Source organism: Bos mutus, chromosome 7 (genome assembly GCF_027580195.1).
Source record: "Bos mutus isolate GX-2022 chromosome 7, NWIPB_WYAK_1.1, whole genome shotgun sequence".
In the NCBI taxonomy this organism is placed as follows: domain Eukaryota; kingdom Metazoa; phylum Chordata; class Mammalia; order Artiodactyla; family Bovidae; genus Bos; species Bos mutus.
The window spans coordinates 21476417-21499848 of record NC_091623.1 but is presented as its reverse complement, the minus strand read 5'-3'; the positions used below and the strand labels follow the sequence as shown (position 1 = coordinate 21499848).

Here is a 23432-nt window from a genome sequence, read left to right as displayed (position 1 = left end):
TGTAATAGTAACAACTGTCTCAAGTTACAGCTTTCAAGGTTATCAACACTGTGACTTAGTCCACTGAAAAGTCTAAAAATAAATATGTATAGTATTTGAAAATATCATTGAGATTTAAAAACTAAATTTAGGTCTTCATTTTTTGCTACTTCTCTATCCTGCCCTAGCTATATAACATTAGTCTCATTTCAGCCTAGGACTTGCGCTTAAAAAGCACAAATTAGAAACAACCCCATATGTTTATCAACAGGAGAATGGATAAACAAACAGCCATCTATTCAATGAAATGCTACCAGGCAATTAAAAAAAGCATTAACTACTCACGTGTGCAATCAAAAATTGTGTTGACCAAAAGAAGCTAGACACAAAAAGAATTAATACTGTATGACTCTATTTATAAGAAGTTCAAGAATCAGTAAAATGAGTCTTTGATGATAGAAACCAGAAAGCATTTTCGTCTGGGGAGGGTAAGGGACAAGAAGGAAACTTCTGCCTGATGGCAATGTTTAACACATTAATCCGAGTGGTTGTTAGGTTGATGTATACATATTTTTAAAGTCACTGACCCATGCGCCTAAAATTTTTGTATTTTACTGTTCATACCTCAGAGAATAAAAATATGTGGGGAAAAAGGTAATTACAGAGGTAAGAGAAAAACCTATTTAGTCCAATTTGTTCAAACGTTTAATTTACCTAATGAATAGAAAGGTCTTTAAATACACCATGAAAAAGTCTTTTAAGAAAAAAGTATATAACAAGTTTAAAATATACAAAAAGTTAAATAAACAAAGTTTAAAATATTTTTTAAAAAAGGAAAGCATGTGAATGTAAAGCAACAGAAAATTCATAAAATACTTCAAATTTGAATTCTTTTTATCTGTATCAAGGTGTAAGTGTCCCTGAACAAATCAATTAAATGTTCTAAATTCCCAAAAACAAAAAAAAAACTGGACATGTAAGTAAGTATGAATTCAAAAGTATGTTGAAGGTTACACAAATTGATCATAAATAAAATTATTTAATTATTAGATAGATTGCTTTCCAGTGAATATTTTAAAATATATTATTTTAGATATTATACTTTATATACTTGGCTTAAAAATAGCTTAAGCTAATACAATTAGTTGTTTTAAACCTCAACTGTGTTTTAAAAATAAAGTTTAGTAGCAGGAGCAGAAAATTACTACCATACAGAAAAAGAAGTTTCAGAAAGTGAACTTCTGCAAGCATAGTTCAATTTATGATTAATTCTAAATCCAGCATTCTTCCTCCAATAAGCTATTCTTGTTTTCATAAGATACTTACTTCTCAAACAAGCTGTCTGAAGGAAGCAGCTGTATTTTAATAACAATGTGGCAAAAAGAATTACTACCTACTGCTTATGACTGCAATGAAGGGCCTGGAGTTTCTTGTAGTTTATGATTTAAAGGCAATAACGTGAAGCATGCCATTTAAATATACTTAACATTCAAAGCACCAATATGCATATTTTGTTATTTGCACATTCCACAACTCTGTTAATGGAGCAAATTTCTCCAGCTGCATTCTATACAGACAATACAGTAGTAATCTAGTCATTATCTTCACCTATCCCCTAACCTGGATTTTTTTTTTCTTTCTAAGATCAAGGGGGCTCCTCTAAGAGAAAATTATTTCGTAAATATTAATCATTCATTCTCATTAAAGGTTCACCCTGTACCTTGAAACGAACACCTTCTTCTAAAACAACATAGCCTTTGGAAGGAGTCAGGTCTTTCGACTCCATTGAAGAATTCACTTCGGTCACAATGAACTGAACGGTCACAGTTCCAAACAGCCCTTGGGCAGGCTCCCGAATAACGTACAACACTGCCATACTCTCCTGGATGTAGACCGCTGTCGGTTCTCGTAGGAAAAAGTGCTCACTGTTGTTAAATGACAGAACTCCAGGGCCATCGTCATTAGCAAGGATGGTAACGAAGGCTGTCAGAATAAAAATATTAAAACAACAAATTAAAATAGAATGGGTTATAAGTGGTGGGAAGTATGTGGATACTTCATTGTAAACTAGTCCAATGCTTTTCTAGATCATCTTAAAAATAAATGTTAAAAGGCATTTAAGGAAATTCTACACTCACTCATGATATAAATAAAAAGACTCAGTAATCTTGAGACAAAAGGCAGCTTCTTCAATGTGATACTACAATGTGATACTTCAATGTGATACTTCAATGTGAAACTTTAGTACTTTCTGTTGGCTCTCAGAAGCCAACAGAAAGTACTAAAGTTTAATGCTGAAACATTAGAAGACAGTGATGCCTCTCATCACTGCTACTGTTCAGCACTGCCCTGGAGCTACCAGCCAAGTAACAGGTATAAAAGCAATGGAAAGGAAGCATCAGCATCCACTATTTCCAGACATCCTGATTATCTTCCTCAAGAAGGCAAGAGAAAAAATGAACTATTACAAGAGTTCAAAATATAAGCTAAGTAACCTTCAGAAATCAAGCGCTTTCTGTCTTCTACTACCACTACTAATAATGGTAATAACAGCCAAAACAACAACTGCTACTACTGAGAACTTACAAATTTCTTAACCAGCATTTTTAACTCACTGAATTCTCACAGTATCCCCATGGGGTAGATTCTATTATTACTCTCATTTTACAGAACTGATGACTGAAGCACAGACAGGCAATGCGTGGACATTCACAAGCCTGGATGTGGCAGGAATGGCTGTCAAAGCTAGGAAGTCTGCTTCAGAGCATGCATTCTAAAAGATAATGATAATACGTCTATATATCAGATATGTGCTGTGCTGTGCTTAGTTGCTCAGTCATGTCTAACTCTTAGTGACCCCGTGGACTGCAGCCTGCCAGGCTCCTCTGTCCATGGGGATTGTCCAGGCAAGAATACTAGAGTGGGTTGTCATGCCCTCCTCCAGAGGATCTTCCCAACCCAGGGATTGAATCCAGGCTTCCCACATTACAGGCGGATTCTTTACCCTCTGAGCCACCAGGAAAGCCCAAGAATACTGAAGTGGGTAGTCTATCTCTTTTCCAGGGGATTTTCCTCACCCAGGAATCGAACCAGGGTCTCCTGCATTGTAGATGGATGTATAATCACTTAACAATATAATTACAAGGGACCTAGTTCATAATAGCAACATAATGCTGCTGCTAAGTCGCTTCAGTCATGTCCAACTCTGTGCGACCCCATAGACGGCAGCCCACCAGGCTCCCCTGTCCCTGGGATTCTCCAGGCAAGAACACTGGAGTGGGTTGCCATTTCCTTCTCCAAAGCATGAAAGTGAAAAGTGAAAGGGAAGTCGCTCAGTCGTGTCCGACTCTTAGCAACCCCATGGACTGTAGCCCATCAGGCTCCTCCATCCATGGGATTTTCCAGCCAAATATCTAGGAATCAAAGTAAAAAGACTTACATGAAAAAAACTGCACAATGTTAGTGTGTGACTGTGGCACATGCTGTCAATGCCCCCCCATACCACAGGGCTCACTTAGGAGTGAAGAGAGGTGAGAGGGAGCTGTGTATAAATCATCAATTACCTATTATATTTTCCCCCAGCTCCAGTCCAGGAGAAGGATTTGTTAAAATCAGCTGAAATGCTTCATCTCCTTCTGGAATGTCATCATCAAGAATCATGATGTCAACGTTTTTATACCTTTCTCCATTAGCGAAATGAAGAATCTGGTCCAAGAGGCAGAAGTAGGCAGTATTATATTTTAATACACTGAGTCATTTTTAAATGTTTGGAGATAAATACGACATACTGCTGAATGTGAAATAAGCTATTTACAGGACTTTTCCCTTACTTTTTCATGACCTTTTTTTTTTTTCAATTAAGTTTAAAAAGCAGTAGGAAGAAAGGAAACATTTGACTAAGCAGTAAAAGGCAACAAGAGACAAGACAAAAAATATTTTCAAACACTAAAGGTGTTTCAGTAAAGTAAAACAAAGAAATGAAAGCAGTAACATTTTCAAGAGGCATAAGAAGCACTCTGGTAAGGTCATCTAATGATATAAACTCTTTAACACAATAATGTGTGCCCTCCAGTATCAAATATTGCAATTAGACAGCAAATGAATAAAAAAAAGTGAGTATCAAATATTACAATAAAATAATGAATGAAGTGAAATACAGAATAATCTTTGAAACAGTACTGAAAATTCAATCTATATAATTTACCAAAACAGTGAAGAGAGCTATTCCACCAGGTGGAACTCTTCGGCTCTAACTGACTGTGGAATACAGAGTAGTTTATTATTTCAAGGTTAACTGATGTACAGGCCCTAAATCCCTGTAACTGTCAATGAATTCACCATTGGTGTAAAGGCGTAATCCACTCCCAGCTGTGCTTCCAAATTCTGGGCATACACAAACAGGGAAACGTGGCCAAGAGCCCCTGTCCTCCTCTGGGCTACCAACGTTAGACTTCCTTGGGTTTCATTTACTTCAAACCTATGATAAAGAGAAAACATTCATTTCTACAAGCTTTTATTCACTAGATAGTAAAGAATCTGAAACTCAGTTAAGCGCTCTCACACAGCCTTGGCTTTACCTGCTCTGTCGCCACTCAATTATGCCTCGAGCACCATCATTCGCATCAATGATGATTTGGGCAGTCAAGCCCTCTGAATCTGAAAAAGCACAGAAACATATCTTTAAATAAGCATTTAAAAAGAGAACTATTTGATGCAGAATTTAAAGACCATACCTTTGGTATACAGAGGTACTGTCAACACTAATCAAAAGATGCTAAGATACAAATACTTGTATGAGTAAGCAAGCTTTTGCTAACAAGAACCACTAATGCATAGAAATCTAATCAACTGAGAACAGGATAAAATAAGCAATTGGAGACCTGGTTTTATTTCTATTATTTTAATCCATTTCAAGAGGAAAGGAAAATGGGGATAGCTGCAAGAAGTAGAAAGAAGAAGGAAAAACTGGGGCAAGAAAGAGAGGAAATGCAGAGAAAAATACAGACATCAAAGAGACAGAGAGAGACAGGGGTACAAACAGAAGTTGGGATGGGTGGGAAAGAAGGGGAAAGGTTAGGTGGAATAAAGACTAAGCTTAACGTAAATTTTCGAATCCCTTTTTATTCTGTATTACACTGTTCACCAAGCTCAGTATGTTACCAATATCTGTTATTCAGTCTTGAAATAGTAACTAAACCAGTTACTGTTTTGCTCTGTTTTTTAATATGTTTGATTTTTATCTTTTAAATTTCAGAAGCTCCACCTTACTCTCAGATCCTTATGACAGCTGTCTAGGTGAAGAAGGGTAAGGAGAGTGGCATTCTCTATGAGTCAGGAGATCAATAACGTCGAGGAAGAATACAACATCAGGACTTGTGACTAGAGGCTACAGGGCAGAGGCCCAGTCCCATCATTTCCTAGCTGCGTGACTGCAGCATGATTCCTAGCTTCTCTAAGCCTCAGCTCCCTCATCTGTAAAATGGGCAAACATAACAGACAGTAAAGAATCTGCCTGCAATGCAAGAGACCCGGGTTCGATCCCTGGGTTGGGAAGATCCCCTGAAGAAGGAAATGGCAACCCACTCCAGTGTTCTTGCCTGAAGAATCCCATGGACAGAGGAGCCTGGCGGGCTACAGTGCATGGGGTTGCAGAGTCGGACACAACTGGGTGACTAACACTACTACGAGGACTACTACTAAGGAATGAGGGTCCTAATACACACAACACTTGGGATTAAGAGCGTTAGAAAGCACTAACCCAAAGCTAAATTGTTCAAATTATCTCTGAGTACAGGGAAGATGATGTACTCCGTGAATTTTCTTAGTGTGAACAATAATAACCTTGTAGTAACTGCTTGATATAAACAGCCTAGTCATTGGACTCATGTATTTCTTTTGTGTAAAAATGGAAACTTTCCAAATAATAAATTAAAAACGGATTATTCCCTTCTGCTACTTTCAAAGTTGTCACACTGAGCAGAAGTGAGTGAGGAAGTCCCACTCCTCAGGCCACAGTTCAGGGCCATGCTTCTCCGCCTTTAACCCAGACTCATCTCCCCTCTGCCAGGAACACCGTCTAACCAAGGCACAGGGAGCAGGCGACCTCAGTGCTACTCACCACACCCCGCCCCCCCCACCAGGCCATCACATCTGAAAGTTTCCAAAAAACTTTCCAGTATCGACTGTCCAAATTGTGAGCAGGAGTTTGTGTGTTAATAGGAAGAATTTCTCTTTTTAAAGTAATCTACATAAATTTGTACCGAGGTTCAAGTTTTACCTTTCAGTCTGTAACGAATTAACTGAGTCTTTTCTAAAGCATGAAAGGAAAGAGATAAAAAGTCAAAACAGAAGCAGAGAACACAACAAACAAATGCTGTTCTTAATCTAAGAGAAAATAAAAACACCTGATAATCTGGAGATCTAATGAAAACAGCAAATTAAATTTTGAAAGGAACATGACTTCATAAGAACTAATTCTATTTTGAAGATTACAAATTTGTTTATAAAATAATTGCAATGTTTAAAGAAGCATCACACAGGAATTCTTAAACGTCTTTATGCTGTTCGATGCACACAACTACAATATATGAGGGTCTTTAAACCTAAAAGCTCACCATATTTTCACATATAGCTGAGATTAGCAAACTTCACAATGATCATTTCTGATTAAAAACTGAAGAAATTTTATTTCATTTGCAGTGAGTAAACAGAAACAAACAAACAAACAAACAAGGCCAGCATACCTAATCTAGGAGGAAATGAAGTGAAAGGAGCCATGATAAGTTCCACATGAGTTAAATTCACGAGGAAATATTCTTCTAGTTCTGGTATATCGTCCTGCAAAAATTCACCCATTAAATTCTCTACAATTATGCTCTCAAAGTAATTACCTCTTACAAGCTGCTTTTTGAAATTATCTTTTAAATATATATATTTAAATGGTATACAGAAAACATAAAAATCCAAACACAGAGTAGAAAAGATTTAAGTCAGGAAAAAAAACATGCCTTAGCAATGATTTTTTTGGATTTAACACCAAAAACAAAAGCAAAAATAAAAAGTGGAACTACATCAAACTGAAAAGCTTCCGCATAGCAGAAGAAAACACCAGCAAAACAAAAGGCAACCGATCGAATGGAAGAAAATATTTGCAAATCACAAAGATCCAAAATATATTTTAACAGTCGTATAAGTCAATAGCAAAACAACAAATAATCGGATTTAAAATGCAGAGGAATGGAATAGAAATTTTTCCAAGGAGGATATACAAATGGCCAACCTGTGCATGAAAATGCGCTCAATGTCACTAACCATCATAGAAATGCAAGTCAGAACCACAATGAGACATCACTTCACACCTGTTAGAATGGCTATTATCCAAAAGCTATCAGTGTTGGTGAGAATGTGGAGAAAGGGACCCCTTACACTGTTGGTGAGAGTGTACACTGGTGCAGTCACTGTGCAAAACGATATGAAGGCTCCTGAGAAACTTAGAAATAGAACCACCAGCAATCGTACACCTGGGTATTTATCCAAAGGAAATGAAAATAGAATAATGACGAGGTATACGCACTCCCATATTCATTACAGCATTATTCACAATGGCCAAGTTACAGAAACAGCCTAAGTGTCCATCAACAGATGAAGGGGTGAGATGTGGTACGTAAGATGGAACATTATTCAGCCACAAGAAAGAAGGAAACCATTCGTTTTGATAACAAAGATGGATCTTGAAGGCATTATGCTAAGTGAAATAAGCCAGACAAAGTTCTACCATACTGTATGGTAGAACTTATATGCGGAATATAAAAAAAAAAGAGTCATACTCATAAAACAGAGAATAGAAAACCAGTTGTCAGGGGCTAGGTGGGGAAGTTGGGGGTGGGGATAGGGAAGGAATTGGTAAAAGAGTACAAACTTAGCTAAGGATGACTAAGATCTCAGGATCTAAAGTAAAACACGGTGATTCCAGCTGACAACACCTTACTGTGTAACTGAAATTTGCTGGTAGAGTAGAACATGTATGTTCACACACACACAAAAAGATAAACACATGAGGTGATGGAGGTGTTAACTAGATATGCAGAATCCTTTCACATGTAAATATAAATCAAATCAACACAATATATGCTTTAACTACCTTCCAATTTTATATACTTTTTAAGACTTTACATAAGTTTACCATGCAGTATGGGTTAACTGTACTTCAATAAAGCTGAAATTTTTTTTAAAAAAACATAAAACTATTAAACTTTTATACCTGATGTTACATTATTATGGTGAACCACATGAAATCATTTTATATTGATTTCAGTTTTTACCTGGACTAATATGTAAACCAATTATATAACTATACAAGCTTAATATTATTTGAAATATAATAAGAGTAAAAGATTTTAAACTGCTTTCACATCCAATTAAGAGTGAAGAACAGAATAACGCGGTGGGAAAAACACAGGTTTTGTAGTCAAAGAGACCTAGTACAGCATTTCTGTAATTTCAGGTGAGTTGTTAAAACTTTCAGGCCTCAATTCTGTCATCCTTTTTTTTTTGGCCACACCGGGTGTTCGTTACTGCACGTGGGCTTTCTCTAGCTGCGGTGAGCAGCGGCCACCCTCTAGTTGCCGTGCACAGGCTTCTCATTGCAGAGGCTTCTCTTGCTGCAGAGCACAGGTTCTAGGGCTGGCGGGCTTCAGCAGCAGCGGCTCCTGGGCTCTAGAGCACAGACTCAGCCATTGTAGTGCACAGGTTTAGTTGTCCTGCAGCACATGGGATCTTCCTGGAGCAGGGATCGAACCCGTGTCCCCTGCATCAGCATGCAGATGGACCACCAGGGAAATCCAATTCCAATTTATAATGAAGGAAAAATCAGCTACTTTGGGGACTTCCCTGGTGGCTCAGATGGTAAAGCATCTGCCTACAATGCAGGAGACCCAGGTTCAATCCCTGGGTCAGGATGATGCCCTGGAGAAGGAAATGGCAACCCACTCGAGTACTCTTGCCTGGAAAATCCCACGGATGGAGGAGCGTGGTAGGCTACAATGGGGTCGCAAAGAGTTGGACAGGACTGAGCGACTTCACTTTCCCTTTCTTTTTTGGGGGATATTGATTAAAAATATGTAAAACTGGTTAAACATAATGCATAGCAGATGCTTAACCACTAGACCATTAGGGGAAGTCCAATTCCAATTTATAATGAGGGAAATAACAGCTACTTTGAGGATATTGATTAAAAATATGTAAAACTGGTTATACATAATGTATATGGAGTACCTGGCCCTAGAGCGAGTCCCTACAGAGTGATAGATACTAGTGATGGTTAATTTTCATACAATACTATGATTAATGACTAACAAGGCAGGTGCTCAAAACAGGAGGACTAGCAAAACCACATCATCAGCAACTAGACAGACAGCAATATCTACACAGAAATCCATTGTGTATACATATATATATGAATACATAATATCAGTATATATATCTCTCTCTTCATTTTATTTAATGGAGATATGTTGCCACATGAAAAATTAAGAAAATACAAGTCACTGGCTCTGTCTTCTATAATACACAGACCAATGAATTACAAAATCAGTGATGTACAGGGACTGTCTCCCATCTACCCTCACTGTACTCCATCCCCACGGAACAACTCTCCTCAGTCTGCATAGACTGTATATATCCCCCCGGCCTGGTTTATTTCTGCACATACAGACTTGTGGTCTTTTAATCTTGTGCTAATAGTCTAAGAACAGAAAGAGCTACAAAGACCTAGGGAGAAACAAAGGAAACTTTGAAATTCTGTGTTCATAGAACAAGACTCTGTAAACTAGACCTCTGAAAGGCGACTTTCTGCTTTAAAAACTAACGTATCTGAGGAATAATTTATTTTTATTGTTACATTAACAGATACTATATTTGAAAGAAGATCACCTTAAAGTTTCATTAAATCCTGTGTCGTATGTCACAGACTGAAATAATATTACCTTTCATCTTACAGCTTTAGCTTAATTTGAATTCTCAAATTATTGTATTAGGTCACAGTGTCACAGTAATGAACAAAACATTCTTTACCGACTTCAGATGGTCGATGGTTTAGTACTTATAATTTTGTAAATGTAAAAAGCTTCTGAGAAAATAAGAATTTTTAAGAAACAGAACCCCCAAAATACACAGTAATTGAAAATTCATTTTCTAAAGCAATATTCACTCTCTCCCTCCTCCACCCTCTGCCTCACAGTCATCTCCTACTCTCTCCATAGGTATTATTTTCATAAACCTCTTGGAAGTGAATTTAGGTAGTTGAAACACCAGGTCCCAAAGCAGCACAAGATTCTGCAATGTGAAAAATCATTTAAAACACAATTTCAGTCACCAATGATTACTTTAAGCTTGACCATAATCACATCTTATACCATCAGCCTCTGGTGAGTTTCCTGCTATCTCTAATTTAACCAGTCTTAACAACTAAGACCTGACCTACATGGCTTCACTGCTCCAATGAATCCTTCGGAGTAATCAAAATGCTCCTCTGGAATCTCTCAGGCCAATGCCATCTTAAAGGGGACTTCTCTAAAGAAATTTTCTTTATCAAAAGTTGTTTCTATAATAAAATACACAACAACAGATGACCCTGTCTAGACAAGAACAGAATCCCTGTGTGGTTAAAAAAAGAAATCACAGAAAGAAATAAGCTGATTTAAAGGCACCAGAGCATTTAATCGATTTCTACTTGTTACCTGGCTATTCACGTTTAGTGCAGCAACAGCAAAATAAGTGTTTTACCTCAAGGATGGTAATGTCGATGGCTCCTGCTGTTTCCCCTTCTTCTAAAATCAGAAAGCCAACGACCGGGACAAAGTCCACATCTGGCTCAGCGAGGTTTCCTTCTGTCTGGTTCTTTTGGCTCAACATTCCAGGAACTGTGGCATACGTGACATTAACTGCTCCTAAGTGAATTGGATGGGAAAAGATTTTATAATTAAAATTTTTTTAAAAAATAGGAGGTTCAAGACGGAGGGGACAAAGGTATACCAAAGGTATACCTATGGCCAAAGGTATACCTATGGCCAGTTCATGTTGATGAATGACAGAAACCAACACAATATTGTAAAGCAAACATCCTTCAATTAAAAATAAATAAATTTTTAAAAATAACACTACGAGCTTTTTGACTTTTGTAAAAGCACCTCAGTAGCTACACTGTTGGCCCCCAATTCTTCACCCCTTCCTATGTTTCTGGCCTTTACCATGTAATGGCTCAGTGATACTGCGCTGTGGGCAAGGCAGACCACCCTGTCTCTAGACTTTGGGTTGACTGTGTGACTTATTTTGGCTGCTAGCGCAAAGACAAAGTGACTGTGTGCTAGTTCTGAACCTAGACCTGATGGAGTCTGCATGTTTTTGCTCGCCCTCAGTGCCTCTACCGGTGGCAGGAGAAGAATGAGAGGCATACTGGAACAGAGTCACCCTGGGCCAAGCCCAGCTCAGTTAGTGGACCCATAGCCCACCCGCTATCATATGCTGTATGACTGTACATTGTACAGCATTTTGTGATACTAGATAGTACAATATTCATTTTTTTCCCCATTCATGGTTTATTTTAGCAATGACTTTCATCCACCCTAGTAGAATACTTAAAAAGCACCTGCCTGGAAATTCCATTCATTCTAGAGTAACACAAACCTAGAGATCCGAATTCTCTGTTGATGAAAAGCTTAACTGTTGTGTTAGCCTCCTGCAGCAAAACAAATCTTGATGAAAGAGCAAAATTTAACACTCCGTGTGGTTCATCACTGGCTTCTACGGTCAGAACAGCTGCGTATCCTTGAGCGTCGAGCAGAGCTGCGCCTGCTGGTGATACTCCTAAGAAAGTCAGGGACCACAAGAAATCTAAGGGTGATTTGGCATTAACTGCTAAACACTTAAAATATAATCTCACCCTCTGAAACACAGTGAAGTAAGAGAAAGTGGTTACTGTTACTTCTCTAACAGAAGCTGCCTTTTACCTCTCTTCTTCTTAGGCAGTAAATCCTGATTCTTTCTTGCTTGACCAGTTATTGTTATTAGTTGCTGTACTGGTCATCTGAATTACAGAAAGTGATCAGAAACTGAGGAAAATACCCAGATTACTTACACAAATTACTAAATCTAATTTATCCCATATAACTGATCCAGAATCCAAACTGGGAGATGGTGATGGACAGGGAGGCCGACGTGCTGCGGTTCATGGGGTTGCAAAGAGTCTGACACAACTGAGCGACTAAACTGAACTGAGTATAAAATTAATTTCACCAAATTCTACCTTTGGAGATGTATTTTATTCCATAGGAAATACTTAGCAAAAATTCTAGAGTTTTTAACTGAATCTATAAGTATTTTCATGCTGAGCTGATTTGTTTGGATCTAAACTGTTACAGGGCAGATGATATTTAAAGTAACATTTTTTAAATCGGTATCCACCTAATCGTTAAATATTGCTGCTGCTGCTGCTGCTGCTGCTGCTAAGTCGCTTCAGTCATGTCCGACTCTGTGCGACCCCACAGACGGCAGCCCACCAGGCTCTCCCGTCCCTGGGATTCTCCAGGCAAGAACACTGGAGTGGGTTGCCATTTCCTTCTCCAATGCATGAAAGTGAAAAATTAAAGTGAAATCGCTCAGTCGTGTCCGACTCTTAGTGACCCCATGGACTGCAGCCTACCAGGGTCCTCCATCCATGGGATTTTCCAGGCAAGAGTACTGGAGTGGGGTGCCATTGCCTTCTCCGATCGTTAAATATAGATAGCAACTATTATTTTTTCTGAAAATAACATACCAGAAAAATAACAATAAAATTCTGCATTACCTTGTGTCCTGACATCATACAGAATGACCTGGTATACTTCTTTCTCCTCAGGAATATTGTCATCCAACAAATGCACAGATATTGTTTTATTCAATGATCCCTGTATCAAACACAAAGAAATTCATCCCTCTACTGTCACTGAGCACAAACTATCTTCTACTTTTACTGTCTTTATAAACCGTGCACCCAAACATAGCTTCACGTACACTGTTCTGTGGCTTAAAAATAAATTATATATTAAAAAGGAAAACATGACTCCTAGGAAAACAGGCTTAAAGTAGATAGAGAACAAACGAGAAGATTTTGAGTGCTGAGTTAATGTATGTAGATCTTATCTAATAAGCAATGTAGCACTACTAAAAATTCCAGACAATGCAACTAACTGTCCGGAGAGATTTCTATGGCAGTGGTGAATGGGAATAACTGGAGTATGGAAAACAAGACCAGTGTTTTAGGGAACCAGTTAACAGAAGTCAAATGTAATCAAGTAATCAAGGGAGAAGGTTATAAAGGTTTGGCTTATGTTTAGGCAGTGGAAATGAAGAGAAAAAGAATTAAACACGTCAGCAAACGAGAATTCCTATCAAGTGAGGGTGGAAAAGAGAAGATGAAGAGTAACAGTGAAGTAGCACTAACTTAGTACCCAAGAGCTGCTTTTACATAGCTATCTTTCACCAATCATCTTCTTTCCAAATATCAGAAAGAATACCTAAATGCAAGCTCAAAAACACTGTGTGAACAAGAGATAAAAAGACATTTGTTTCTAGGGCTATATTAGCTGTTTCATAGCAGTGAAACATTTAAGTTCCAAGGGCAATTAACGTTCCAAGAGAGTGAGGAGTAAGCAAAGAGGGACGAGAGTGCTCATCATCTGCAGAATGACACAGCTGCCACCAACACTGGGCGGGCAGGAGGCCGAGAGGGCTTGCCCCAGATACGAAGCCAGCGTTTTCTGTTTGCTTAAAGGAGATCTAGTCATGCAAGCACATGTACAAAAACAAACCCCCTCCTGAAGTCTTAGAAATCCTTTGAGTTCCTAAGGAAGTAGCTCCCTCATCAATCTCTGTTAATCCTTCTATTATATCATCAGAATTTTCCCATTTTCCTCACAAAACACAGTTTCCTCCAAGAAGTTTAGTGCAGTTTTTCTTGGTGCTATTACCTCAGGAAAGAAGAGTTGACCAGTAGAGTTAGCAAAATTGAATTCTAGGTTTTGCCCAATAATTTTCCAGTTAACAGTAACATTTCCTCGACCAGGGGGTGTTCTTATCACATGGAACTGTAAGATTTCTCCTGCAAGTCAAATGTACAAATTGATGAATGTTTAATGTAAAATGAACTTATTCATTTGAAGTCAACAAAACCCAAATCCCACACATGCAACTGCTACAACGCCTTTTCTAAGAACATTACAAACCTGGTCTGTTTGCAATTTTCTAGAAGCTTTATACATGCTTAGTGCTTGTTAACACATTACTGCTGATTCCACTTCTAAATACTTCCATTTAGTAGAACTTCAGGAAGTTTAATGTGTAAAAGTTAAAAAGCACATGCTAAAATGGAAAACACAAACTTTTTATACACTCCAAAACATGCACCAGAACAGAAATGTTCTGAAAATTTAATAATTAAGTCCTCATGGTCAAAACTCGCAATAATATAAGTAAATTCTTTCTTCACTTCTCAAAAGGACACAAATTCCTTACACTGGTATGCAATGTGATTTTACACAATGCATGCATAAAAATGCTTGCAAATACCTGAAAATCACATTTCTTTAAATTGTAACTTACATATACCATCAATGATTTTGTTTTATAAAAAGAAATACAAAGGAAAAGTGTCAAATCTGTATATCAACCTCTGTAACTTCACCAAAGTTACAGTTATCCTTCCTGGATAATTGAGGCATTTTAGATACTTTCCATTCCTGGCTTTTATCCTCATATAATACTTTATAAAACTTAAGAAAATCAAAACAGACTTCTCTTCTAAATTACTTAAAGTGAAAAGTAAGCTCCTATGGAAACTGGTGATGGCTTGCTGAAAATATGCTGCATTCAAAATTCTGATGATGATGAACACATTATACTAAGCATAGTACTAAAATATAATAATAATTTTTAAAAGATAAGTGAATTAATGTTTAAAAAGCTTTAAAAGAACACATCCTTATTCAAATTTTATAGCACAGACATATAGTTGAAATCTATGCATATACATTTAAAAAATCACTTTTATTTAGTTATCTAAACAAGTTAAATACTTCTGACCTTTTTTAAAGGAGAATAGCAATAAAAATATGAACAGCTTTTCCAAATATATTTTAACTACCACAGCTTTTTTACTCTTGAAAATAAAAAAATTAAATAATTACTTCTAACAGGTTTCTTAAAATATCATAAATTAATTAATTTAGAGATTATCTTAATTTCAATTTGTTGTTGTTCAGTCACTAAGTCGTGTCTGACTCTTTGCAACCCCATGAACTGCAGCACACCAGGCTTCTCTGTCCATCACTATCTCCCTGAGTTTCCTCAAACTCATGTCCATTGAGTCAGTGATGCCATCCAACCATCTCATCCTCTGTCACCCCTTTCTCCTCTTACCCTCAATTTTTTAATTACTAATAAACAAAAATTTTTCATACTAAATTTGAGCACACATAACTTTAATGCAATAAATTATTTTGGGACAGCAGAAAATATAAGACAGCAAAAACATCAGATAGACTTCTAAATAAAATTTCCCAAACAATTCAATATTTAATGTATACATTTTAAAATGTTTCAATATGAAAAAAATTTTTAATTGTATCATGTTAGGAGGCTATGACTTGGATTTTTTCGAAACAGAAAGGAAACACTATTAGAATGTCCAAAGGTTAGGATATAACTGAAAGAATGGGTACAGTCAGCAATAATTGCCATACCATCCAAAACATTTATACTTGTATAACTCAGAGGAATAAAACACAGACACTGTCATGAAACCCTAGAGTAGCTCTTTTGTATACCATGCAGAATTCCACAAGGGTTTATTATTGAAAGCCATGGAGAGACCTTTGGAGTTATGAAGCTGTTTCACCTACAGTGTTGTCTGATGACACAAATAAAAAGTTATATAGAGTCATGGATTTCAAGGAAACATAGTAATATTTAAAAATGAAAATTATGTAAGTTTGAAAAACTACTAAATATGTAATAAAAATACAAATGGCAAAAAAAATGTAGATCAATGAAAACCCATGTTGAAGGGGAACCTGTACATTTCATAAGAAAAAATTACAGTTGTAAGATGGTACATAGAGATTTGGGAATAAATACATCATTAAAAGTGAAACTAAAAATGAAATGCTAAGAAGATGTAAAATCTCCTCTGAACTTATTACATGTGAAAATACTCAGTCTAATACCAATTTTAAGACCACTTTTGAAAATTTAACGATACCACGCAAGTAACTTGCAAGAAAATATGACAAGAAACACAATTTGAAGCACAACACACACTCATAAAAGGTAAATCAAACATTCCTTAAACACATAATTGTATAAAGCTACTGAAAATCATATCAATAGTATGAATGATGTGAAGATTTTCTATTAATCAAAAAACTCTGCCTCTTTAAGGAAGACTGCTAAGAATTAGGTCCATTTGAAATGCTTCCTAGGAAAAGTTAGCGGAAAGCTACCTTCTACCTAGAGAAGGAGTCAAAGAATATAGGAAAAGGAAAAAATTAGAAATAGGTGCTCAGTTTTCTAAATATAAGGGAAGGACAAAAGATAAGGCCTAGAGAGGGAAAGTCAAATTTTCAGATAACAAATGTCTCGACGCACTGCTTTTAGTTTTTTCCCAAGATGAAGCCCTAGGGAGGGCCCTCCCCTACGGAAAAGTCTAACTCCTGGAAAATCATCTTGATATGAAGTCGAGAGTCTAGCAAAAGTCAGTGATACATTTTAACTCTAAGCACATGATCTATCATATGCACCCTTGGCCTAGCCTAACACAAATGAGAATTAGGCATAAAATTTGTTTTAATAACCCAGAGTGTTTCATCTACTTGTTGCAAAACAAATCAGGATTCTTCTCACAAAGATAAACATCAACTACAATGTGTATAACAATAATGGAAAACTAAAATATGGGAAACATGTTTTAATAGATTCATGTATACATGGTACACAGGTACCATCCAGATTGACTGTGCTCTACAACAGAAAATGATTTAAAACAACTACAGAAATACAAATAGTACGAAACACATACTGTCAATACGAACAGTTAAGATAGAAAGTTGAATGCTTCTAATATAGCAGTTTGATAAATATTTTTTAAAGAATCACATCTCTTGTTCAAATATTTGCCTACAAAAGATATATGCTGTCTCTAAGAAAAGGAAATATTTTAAATCTATTGAACATGACATAATGATTCTGATGCTGCAGAGCTGTGTGAAGTGAACCATCTAACACAGATTTATAAAGAGTGCATTTATACACAGCATGCGATAAAAACCTACTCTCCCATATTTCTCAATTCTGCCCATTACATTTGAAAGAAAGTAATATTTACCACTGGGCATCTATCCAATTGCCTTAGGACAAAAATGTAGAAGTAGGACTTTACAGAATTCAATATATTGTTAAACACCAGGGCAATTCTTCCCCATGAACTGAAAATGTATCCTAAAGCCAGAAGTTCAGCACAGTCCACATTTTAAAACTAATCACATAAATGAAACTCCAACACTAGGTCAAAAGCAATGTTAACACTGCCCAAAGCACACATGGCATTTTTATAATTTCATTTCCTTAGCAGTTATCTTTGAAGAATCACCCTGAAGTTTTCATTTTTGTAAACTTCTGTGTGATATATATTTCTCTATGCAATTTTGCAGTAACATAAAGAATACACACACAAAATGCTGAATTCTTGAGGCTGAACATAATGCTTTTGAAAAAAAGAAAATTAACTTAGACTCTAAGAAAAGGTTCAGGAGGAAAGGGAAAGAAAAGTAAACTAAAAAAAAATAGAAATTTCTTTGATTTTTTATTTGGAAAATGTAAAAAGTCTAGGGAGTACTAATAAATGAAAGCAATTCATCTTTCTGCTTCCTGTACCAAACTCATGCTCACAAGTTGATATGATAAAGCGGCTATTTAACCAATAACACACGTGGACCATGTGTTTTAAGAATCAATCATTTTTCCTGTTTGCATCCTCCTGCAGATATTTAGCTGTTGGAAACTGCAGAGACCACAATCTGGCTTTCAGGCTAAGTTCAGTCAGGTGAAAGAGAACACGGGAGTCAGAACGTGCAGTTTCTCCAAGACGACTAGGAGCCCAGCAGAGAGCCTAAGTTTCTTCAGAGCCCCCAACCTACCACTACCGCCACCATCCAGATTTCCTTAAGATGAATGTTATGACACTAGCTCCTTTACAGTTCGAATCCCCTTAAAGTGATCCAGGACATCCAAATACTTTTGTACTCCTAGAAAAAAAATCCCATCATATTGCTGAAAACCCCATTCCAGTACTCTTGCCTAGAAAATCCCATGGATGGAGGAGCCTGGTAGGCTGCAGTCCATGGGGTTGCTAGAGTCAGACACGACTGAGCAACTTCACTTTCACTTTTCACTTTCATAAATTGGAGAAGGAAATGGCAACCCACTCCAGTGTTCTTGCCTGGAGAATCCCAGGGATGGCGGAGCCTGGTGGGCTGCCATCTATGGGGTCGCACAGAGTCGGACAGGACTGAAGCGACTTAGCAGTAGCAGCAGCAACAGAGCAGCTTTTAAGTCCTCCAGTAAATCTAATACTTTCTGGTTACTGAATTTATACCCTCCATGAAACTAACACTTTTATCCTCTTCTTCTACATTACCTTCTTCTCTGTATTTCTTCAACAAAATAAAAACAAGTCCAAAATACTCTATGTTTTACTATCTACAATGTAAAAAGTCTAGCGAGTACTAACTAATGAATGCAATCCATCGTCCTACTTCCTGTACCAAAGTCATGCTCACAGGTTGATACGATAAAGCAGATTTATTATATCTACTTTATCGTATCAGATATGATACGATAATCATATCAGCTTTCTCCAGTTTTTCTCCTTTCCTTGCTCTCAGAGCCAATAAGCTGAATATCCCCTAAGGCAGTGCTTCTCACCCCTAAAGCAGTGAAAGACAAGGGGTTTTTATTTTGTTTTCCTTGATCTATCATAGACTGACACTTTTGTAAAACAGAAAAAAAATAAATGAGTAGGTAAGTTAAATGTCAAAAGGACACACATACAAAGTATAAGCCCAAAGATATCACTTTTGGATTTCACAGCAAAATGAGATTATAAAAGTCTCTAGAAAAGATTATTTCAATTTTTGAATTTATCTTGTCACAAACCAGAAGCAACAAACACTCTGTGTGAAGACATCAACTTGAGGATCAGACTTTGAGGGGCTAACTGCCCCCAGGGTGTCTACATCCTGTCTTTTATCCTCAGTAATTTGCTGTCCATCCCAAGTTCTCCTCTAAAATTCCTCTGCCGTTACTACTGCTTCCTCTAGTCCATTTGGGAATCTAATCTCACTGGTTGCCCAGGTTAGTACGGCACAGACACAAGGCTTACTTTCTTCTGATAACTAATGAGAACACTCTTATCTTGGTCTCTTCCCACTCCGCTGCAGAGCGTTCTCTCCCCTCTCTCCTTTGCCTTTTGCCTTTCCTGGGCCCTCACCTGGTATTTCACACAGCTCCATCCTTGACAACTTGCCTTTCGTCCTCCGATCACCATAATCTTAGTAATTTTCCTGATTCCAACTATTATCTCTAAAAATCCAATTCGTCTAACTCGAGATAGAGTCAGCTTCTCTCACCCATTTCCTCCTCTCACATGGACACTGTTACTCAAATTCATTATTCTTTCAACTCAAATATTTACCCGACATTCCTGCATAGCCAAGTTCTGCAGTAGACATAAGTTCAAGCAAAACAAAGCTTCTTCTCCCAAGGTGCCCTACAGCACACGCTCTGGATTCAGACATCACTAGGTTTAAGCCCCACCATGAATAACTACGTGCTGGGTAGTCCCTCAAACATTCAGTTTGCTTGTCAAAACCTGATGTATATCATCATACCCACTTCATAGCCCTGTTGTTGAAATTAAGCAAAATAATGGATGTAAAATGTCTGGCAGGCAGAAAACACTCAATAAATGTTATTGTTGTTGTCATTATTATTAAGATTAACTTACCCTGCGGTGACGTTTTACTCATATTATACTACAAATAATTTTTTGAGAGTTGATGATCTGTCTTTAGACTGGATTTACAGCAATTCGTTAGTCACTTTTACTCACTGTTGCTATGACAATATGAGATTCTAAACCATTAATAAGAGGGAAGAGTGTTGGAAAATGTCTCAGATATTTGCATTAAGTTGAATAAACTTGCAAGTTGGGAATATGCTAAGGTAAAACATGATGCACACTAAAATGCCCTCAGTCTCCAGCACAGCCGCAACACTAGCTATAGGATTCTGTCCAGTCACTTAATTTGTGTGTCAGTTTTCTCATCGTAAAAACCAAAGTCCAAATGCATGATCTATATCCTTTTCATTTCTTAAATCTTTGAGATACGATTATTTTTAAACATAAATTATAGTGAAACACAATCTATAAATACCAGTTTTATCTCAAACAGAATTATTCAAAGATAAAAACATTGTCCTGATGCTTTAAACAAACAAAAAGCAGCCTATAAACATAAACCCTATATTGATGTAAACCCTAAATGAGGTAAAATATTAAGTTTCAAAGAAATTACTGTTTTTTTATGGGAAAAGGGGATACTTTATAAATTTTCTAATTTGGCACTTAGTTCATAAATATACTGCCATACAAATATAAAATCCAGGCTAAAATAGTCACTGATTAGAAACTACTATTTGTTTGGAACAGTCAATATTTCACCATTTAATATCAACATTTAATCCTTAGCATACATATGCTATGCGCCTAAAACTAGGCTAAGCACTTCGCATTTAGAGCTAATTTAATCCTCACACAGAAACCAATGAAGGAAATAGTATTTCCCGTAATTTAACAGATGAGAAAGCTGAGCATCCCAGGTTTGACCAACTTCCTTAAAATCACACTAGTGGGGAGTGGCAAGCTAGAACACAATACCAATCTGTGAGGCTCCTGAATCGAGTTAAACAGATCGAGTTATACAGCCCTCTCCCAAATAAGCTCCACATATATTAACAGACCCAGCTGTACAAAATAATGAAAGAATTTGTAAAAATGGGAAACTTTAAAAGACAAGACAAAAAATTACCTCCATGGAAAAGAGAGTGAATGTGCTCAGCAATAAAAAGAACCCACCTTCAGGACCTATGACAGATCTGGAAGTGGTTTGAAAGCCAACAACGCCCGCCACGTTGTCATTGGCCAGAATGTTCACTCTGACGGTGTCGGAACTGGGCAAAATTCTACTTCCACCTTCCGTGTACACCAAACTAACCACAATGATTTCATCATCCTCTGGCTCAGAGTCATCCAAAATGGTCAAAACGGCAACCTTTTTGGTTTCACCTGTGAAGAATTAATGGGATAAAACCTAAGTAAGAAAATCATCAACAGAGAATTCACAAAGGCTGAAAATAACTTCCTTCAAAAACTGGTAAGTTAAAATGTGTGGGTGCTTGGTTGCTCAGTCATGTCGGACTTTCTGCAACCTCACAGACTGCAGCTTGCCAAACTCCTTCCTCTGTTCATGGCACTTCCCAGGCAAGAATACTGGAGTGGGTTGCCAATTTCTCCTCCAAGGATTCTTCCCCACCCAGGGATTGAACCTGTGTCTCCTGCATTGGCAGGTGGATTCTTTACCATCGTGCCACCTGGGAAGTCCTTTAAGTAAAAATACATGAGTGAATTATAACAGTTCAATATCTTGAGCAACATTAGTGTCACTGTAAGCAAATGTACTGCAGCCATGAAATTATAAGATGCTTGCTCCTTGGAAGAAAAGTTATGACCAACCTAGACAGCATATTAAAAAGCAGAGATATTACTTTGCCAACAAAGGTCCCTCTTGTCAAAGCTATGGTTTTCCCAGCATTCATGCATGGATGTGAGAATTGGACTATAAAGAAAGCTGAGCACCGAAGAATTGATGCTTTCGAACTGTGGTGTTGGAGAAGACTCTTGAGAGTCTCTTGGACAGCAAGGAGATCCAACCAGTCAAACCTAAAGGAAATCAGTCCTGAATATTCATTGGAAGGACTTCAGCATCAGTCCTTCCAATGAATATTCAGGACTGATGCTGAAGCTGAAACTCCGATACTTTGGCCACTTGATGCAAAATTTGGAAAAGAAGAAGTAAAACTCTCACTATTTGCAGATGACATGATCCTCTACATAGAAAACTCTAAAGACTCCACTAGAAAATTACTAGAACTAATCAATGACTATAGTAAAGTTGCAGGATATAAAATCAACACACAGAAATCCCTTGCATTCCTATAGACTAATAATGAGAAAACAGAAAGAGAAATTAAGGAAACAATTCCATTCACCATTGCAACGGAAAGAATAAAATACTTAGGAATATATCTACCTAAAGAAACTAAAGACCTACATATAGAAAACTATAAAACACTGGTGAAAGAAATCAAAGAGGACACGAATAGATGGAGAAATATACCATGTTCATGGATTGGAAGAATCAATATAGTGAAAATGAGTATACTACCCAAAGCAATTTATAGATTCAATGCAATCCCTATCAAGCTACCAACAGTATTCTTCACAGAGCTAGAACAAATAACTTCACAATTTGTATGGAAATACAAAAAACCTCGAATAGCCAAAGCGATCTTGAGAAAGAAGAATGGAACTGGAGGAATCAACCTACCTGACTTCAGGCTCTACTACAAAGCCACAGTCATCAAGACAGTATGGTACTGGCACAAAGACAGAAATATAGATCAATGGAACAAAATAGAAAGCCCAGAGATAAATCCATGCACATATGGACACCTTATCTTTGACAAAGGAGGCAAGAATATACAATGGATTAAAGACAATCTCTTTAACAAGTGGTGCTGGGAAATCTGGTCAACCACTTGTAAAAGAATGAAACTAGAACACTTTCTAACACCATACACAAAAATAAACTCAAAATGGATTAAAGATCTCAACGTAAGACCAGAAACTATAAAACTCCTAGAGGAGAACATAGGCAAAACACTCTCCGACATACATCACAGCAGGATCCTCTATGACCCACCTCCCAGAATATTGGAAATAAAATCAAAATAAAACAAATGGGACTTAATTAACCTTAAAAGCTTCTGCACATCAAAGGAAACTATTAGCAAGGTGAAAAGACAGCCTTCAGAATGGGAGAAAATAATAGCAAATGAAGCAACTGACAAACAACTCATCTCAAAAATATACAAGCAACTCCTACAGCTCAACTCCAGAAAAATAAATGACCCAATCAAAAAATGGGCCAAAGAACTAAATAGACATTTCTCCAAAGAAGACATACACACGGCTAACAAACACATGAAAAGATGCTCAACATCACTCATTATCAGAGAAATGCAAA

General features: G+C 37.1%; 1 protein-coding gene across 1 annotated transcript in view; it reads right to left on the bottom strand.

Moving 5' to 3' along the window:
- ADGRV1 (adhesion G protein-coupled receptor V1) overlaps positions 1 to 23432 on the bottom strand; it is a 542489-nt gene that overhangs the window by 396893 nt on the left and 122164 nt on the right. Inside the window, 10 exon segments of the mRNA XM_070373127.1 lie at positions 1700 to 1962; positions 3543 to 3684; positions 4318 to 4456; positions 4557 to 4635; positions 6723 to 6816; positions 10762 to 10925; positions 11662 to 11841; positions 12821 to 12920; positions 13983 to 14113; positions 21203 to 21412. Coding sequence (XP_070229228.1) covers positions 1700 to 1962; positions 3543 to 3684; positions 4318 to 4456; positions 4557 to 4635; positions 6723 to 6816; positions 10762 to 10925; positions 11662 to 11841; positions 12821 to 12920; positions 13983 to 14113; positions 21203 to 21412 — 1502 coding nt within the window.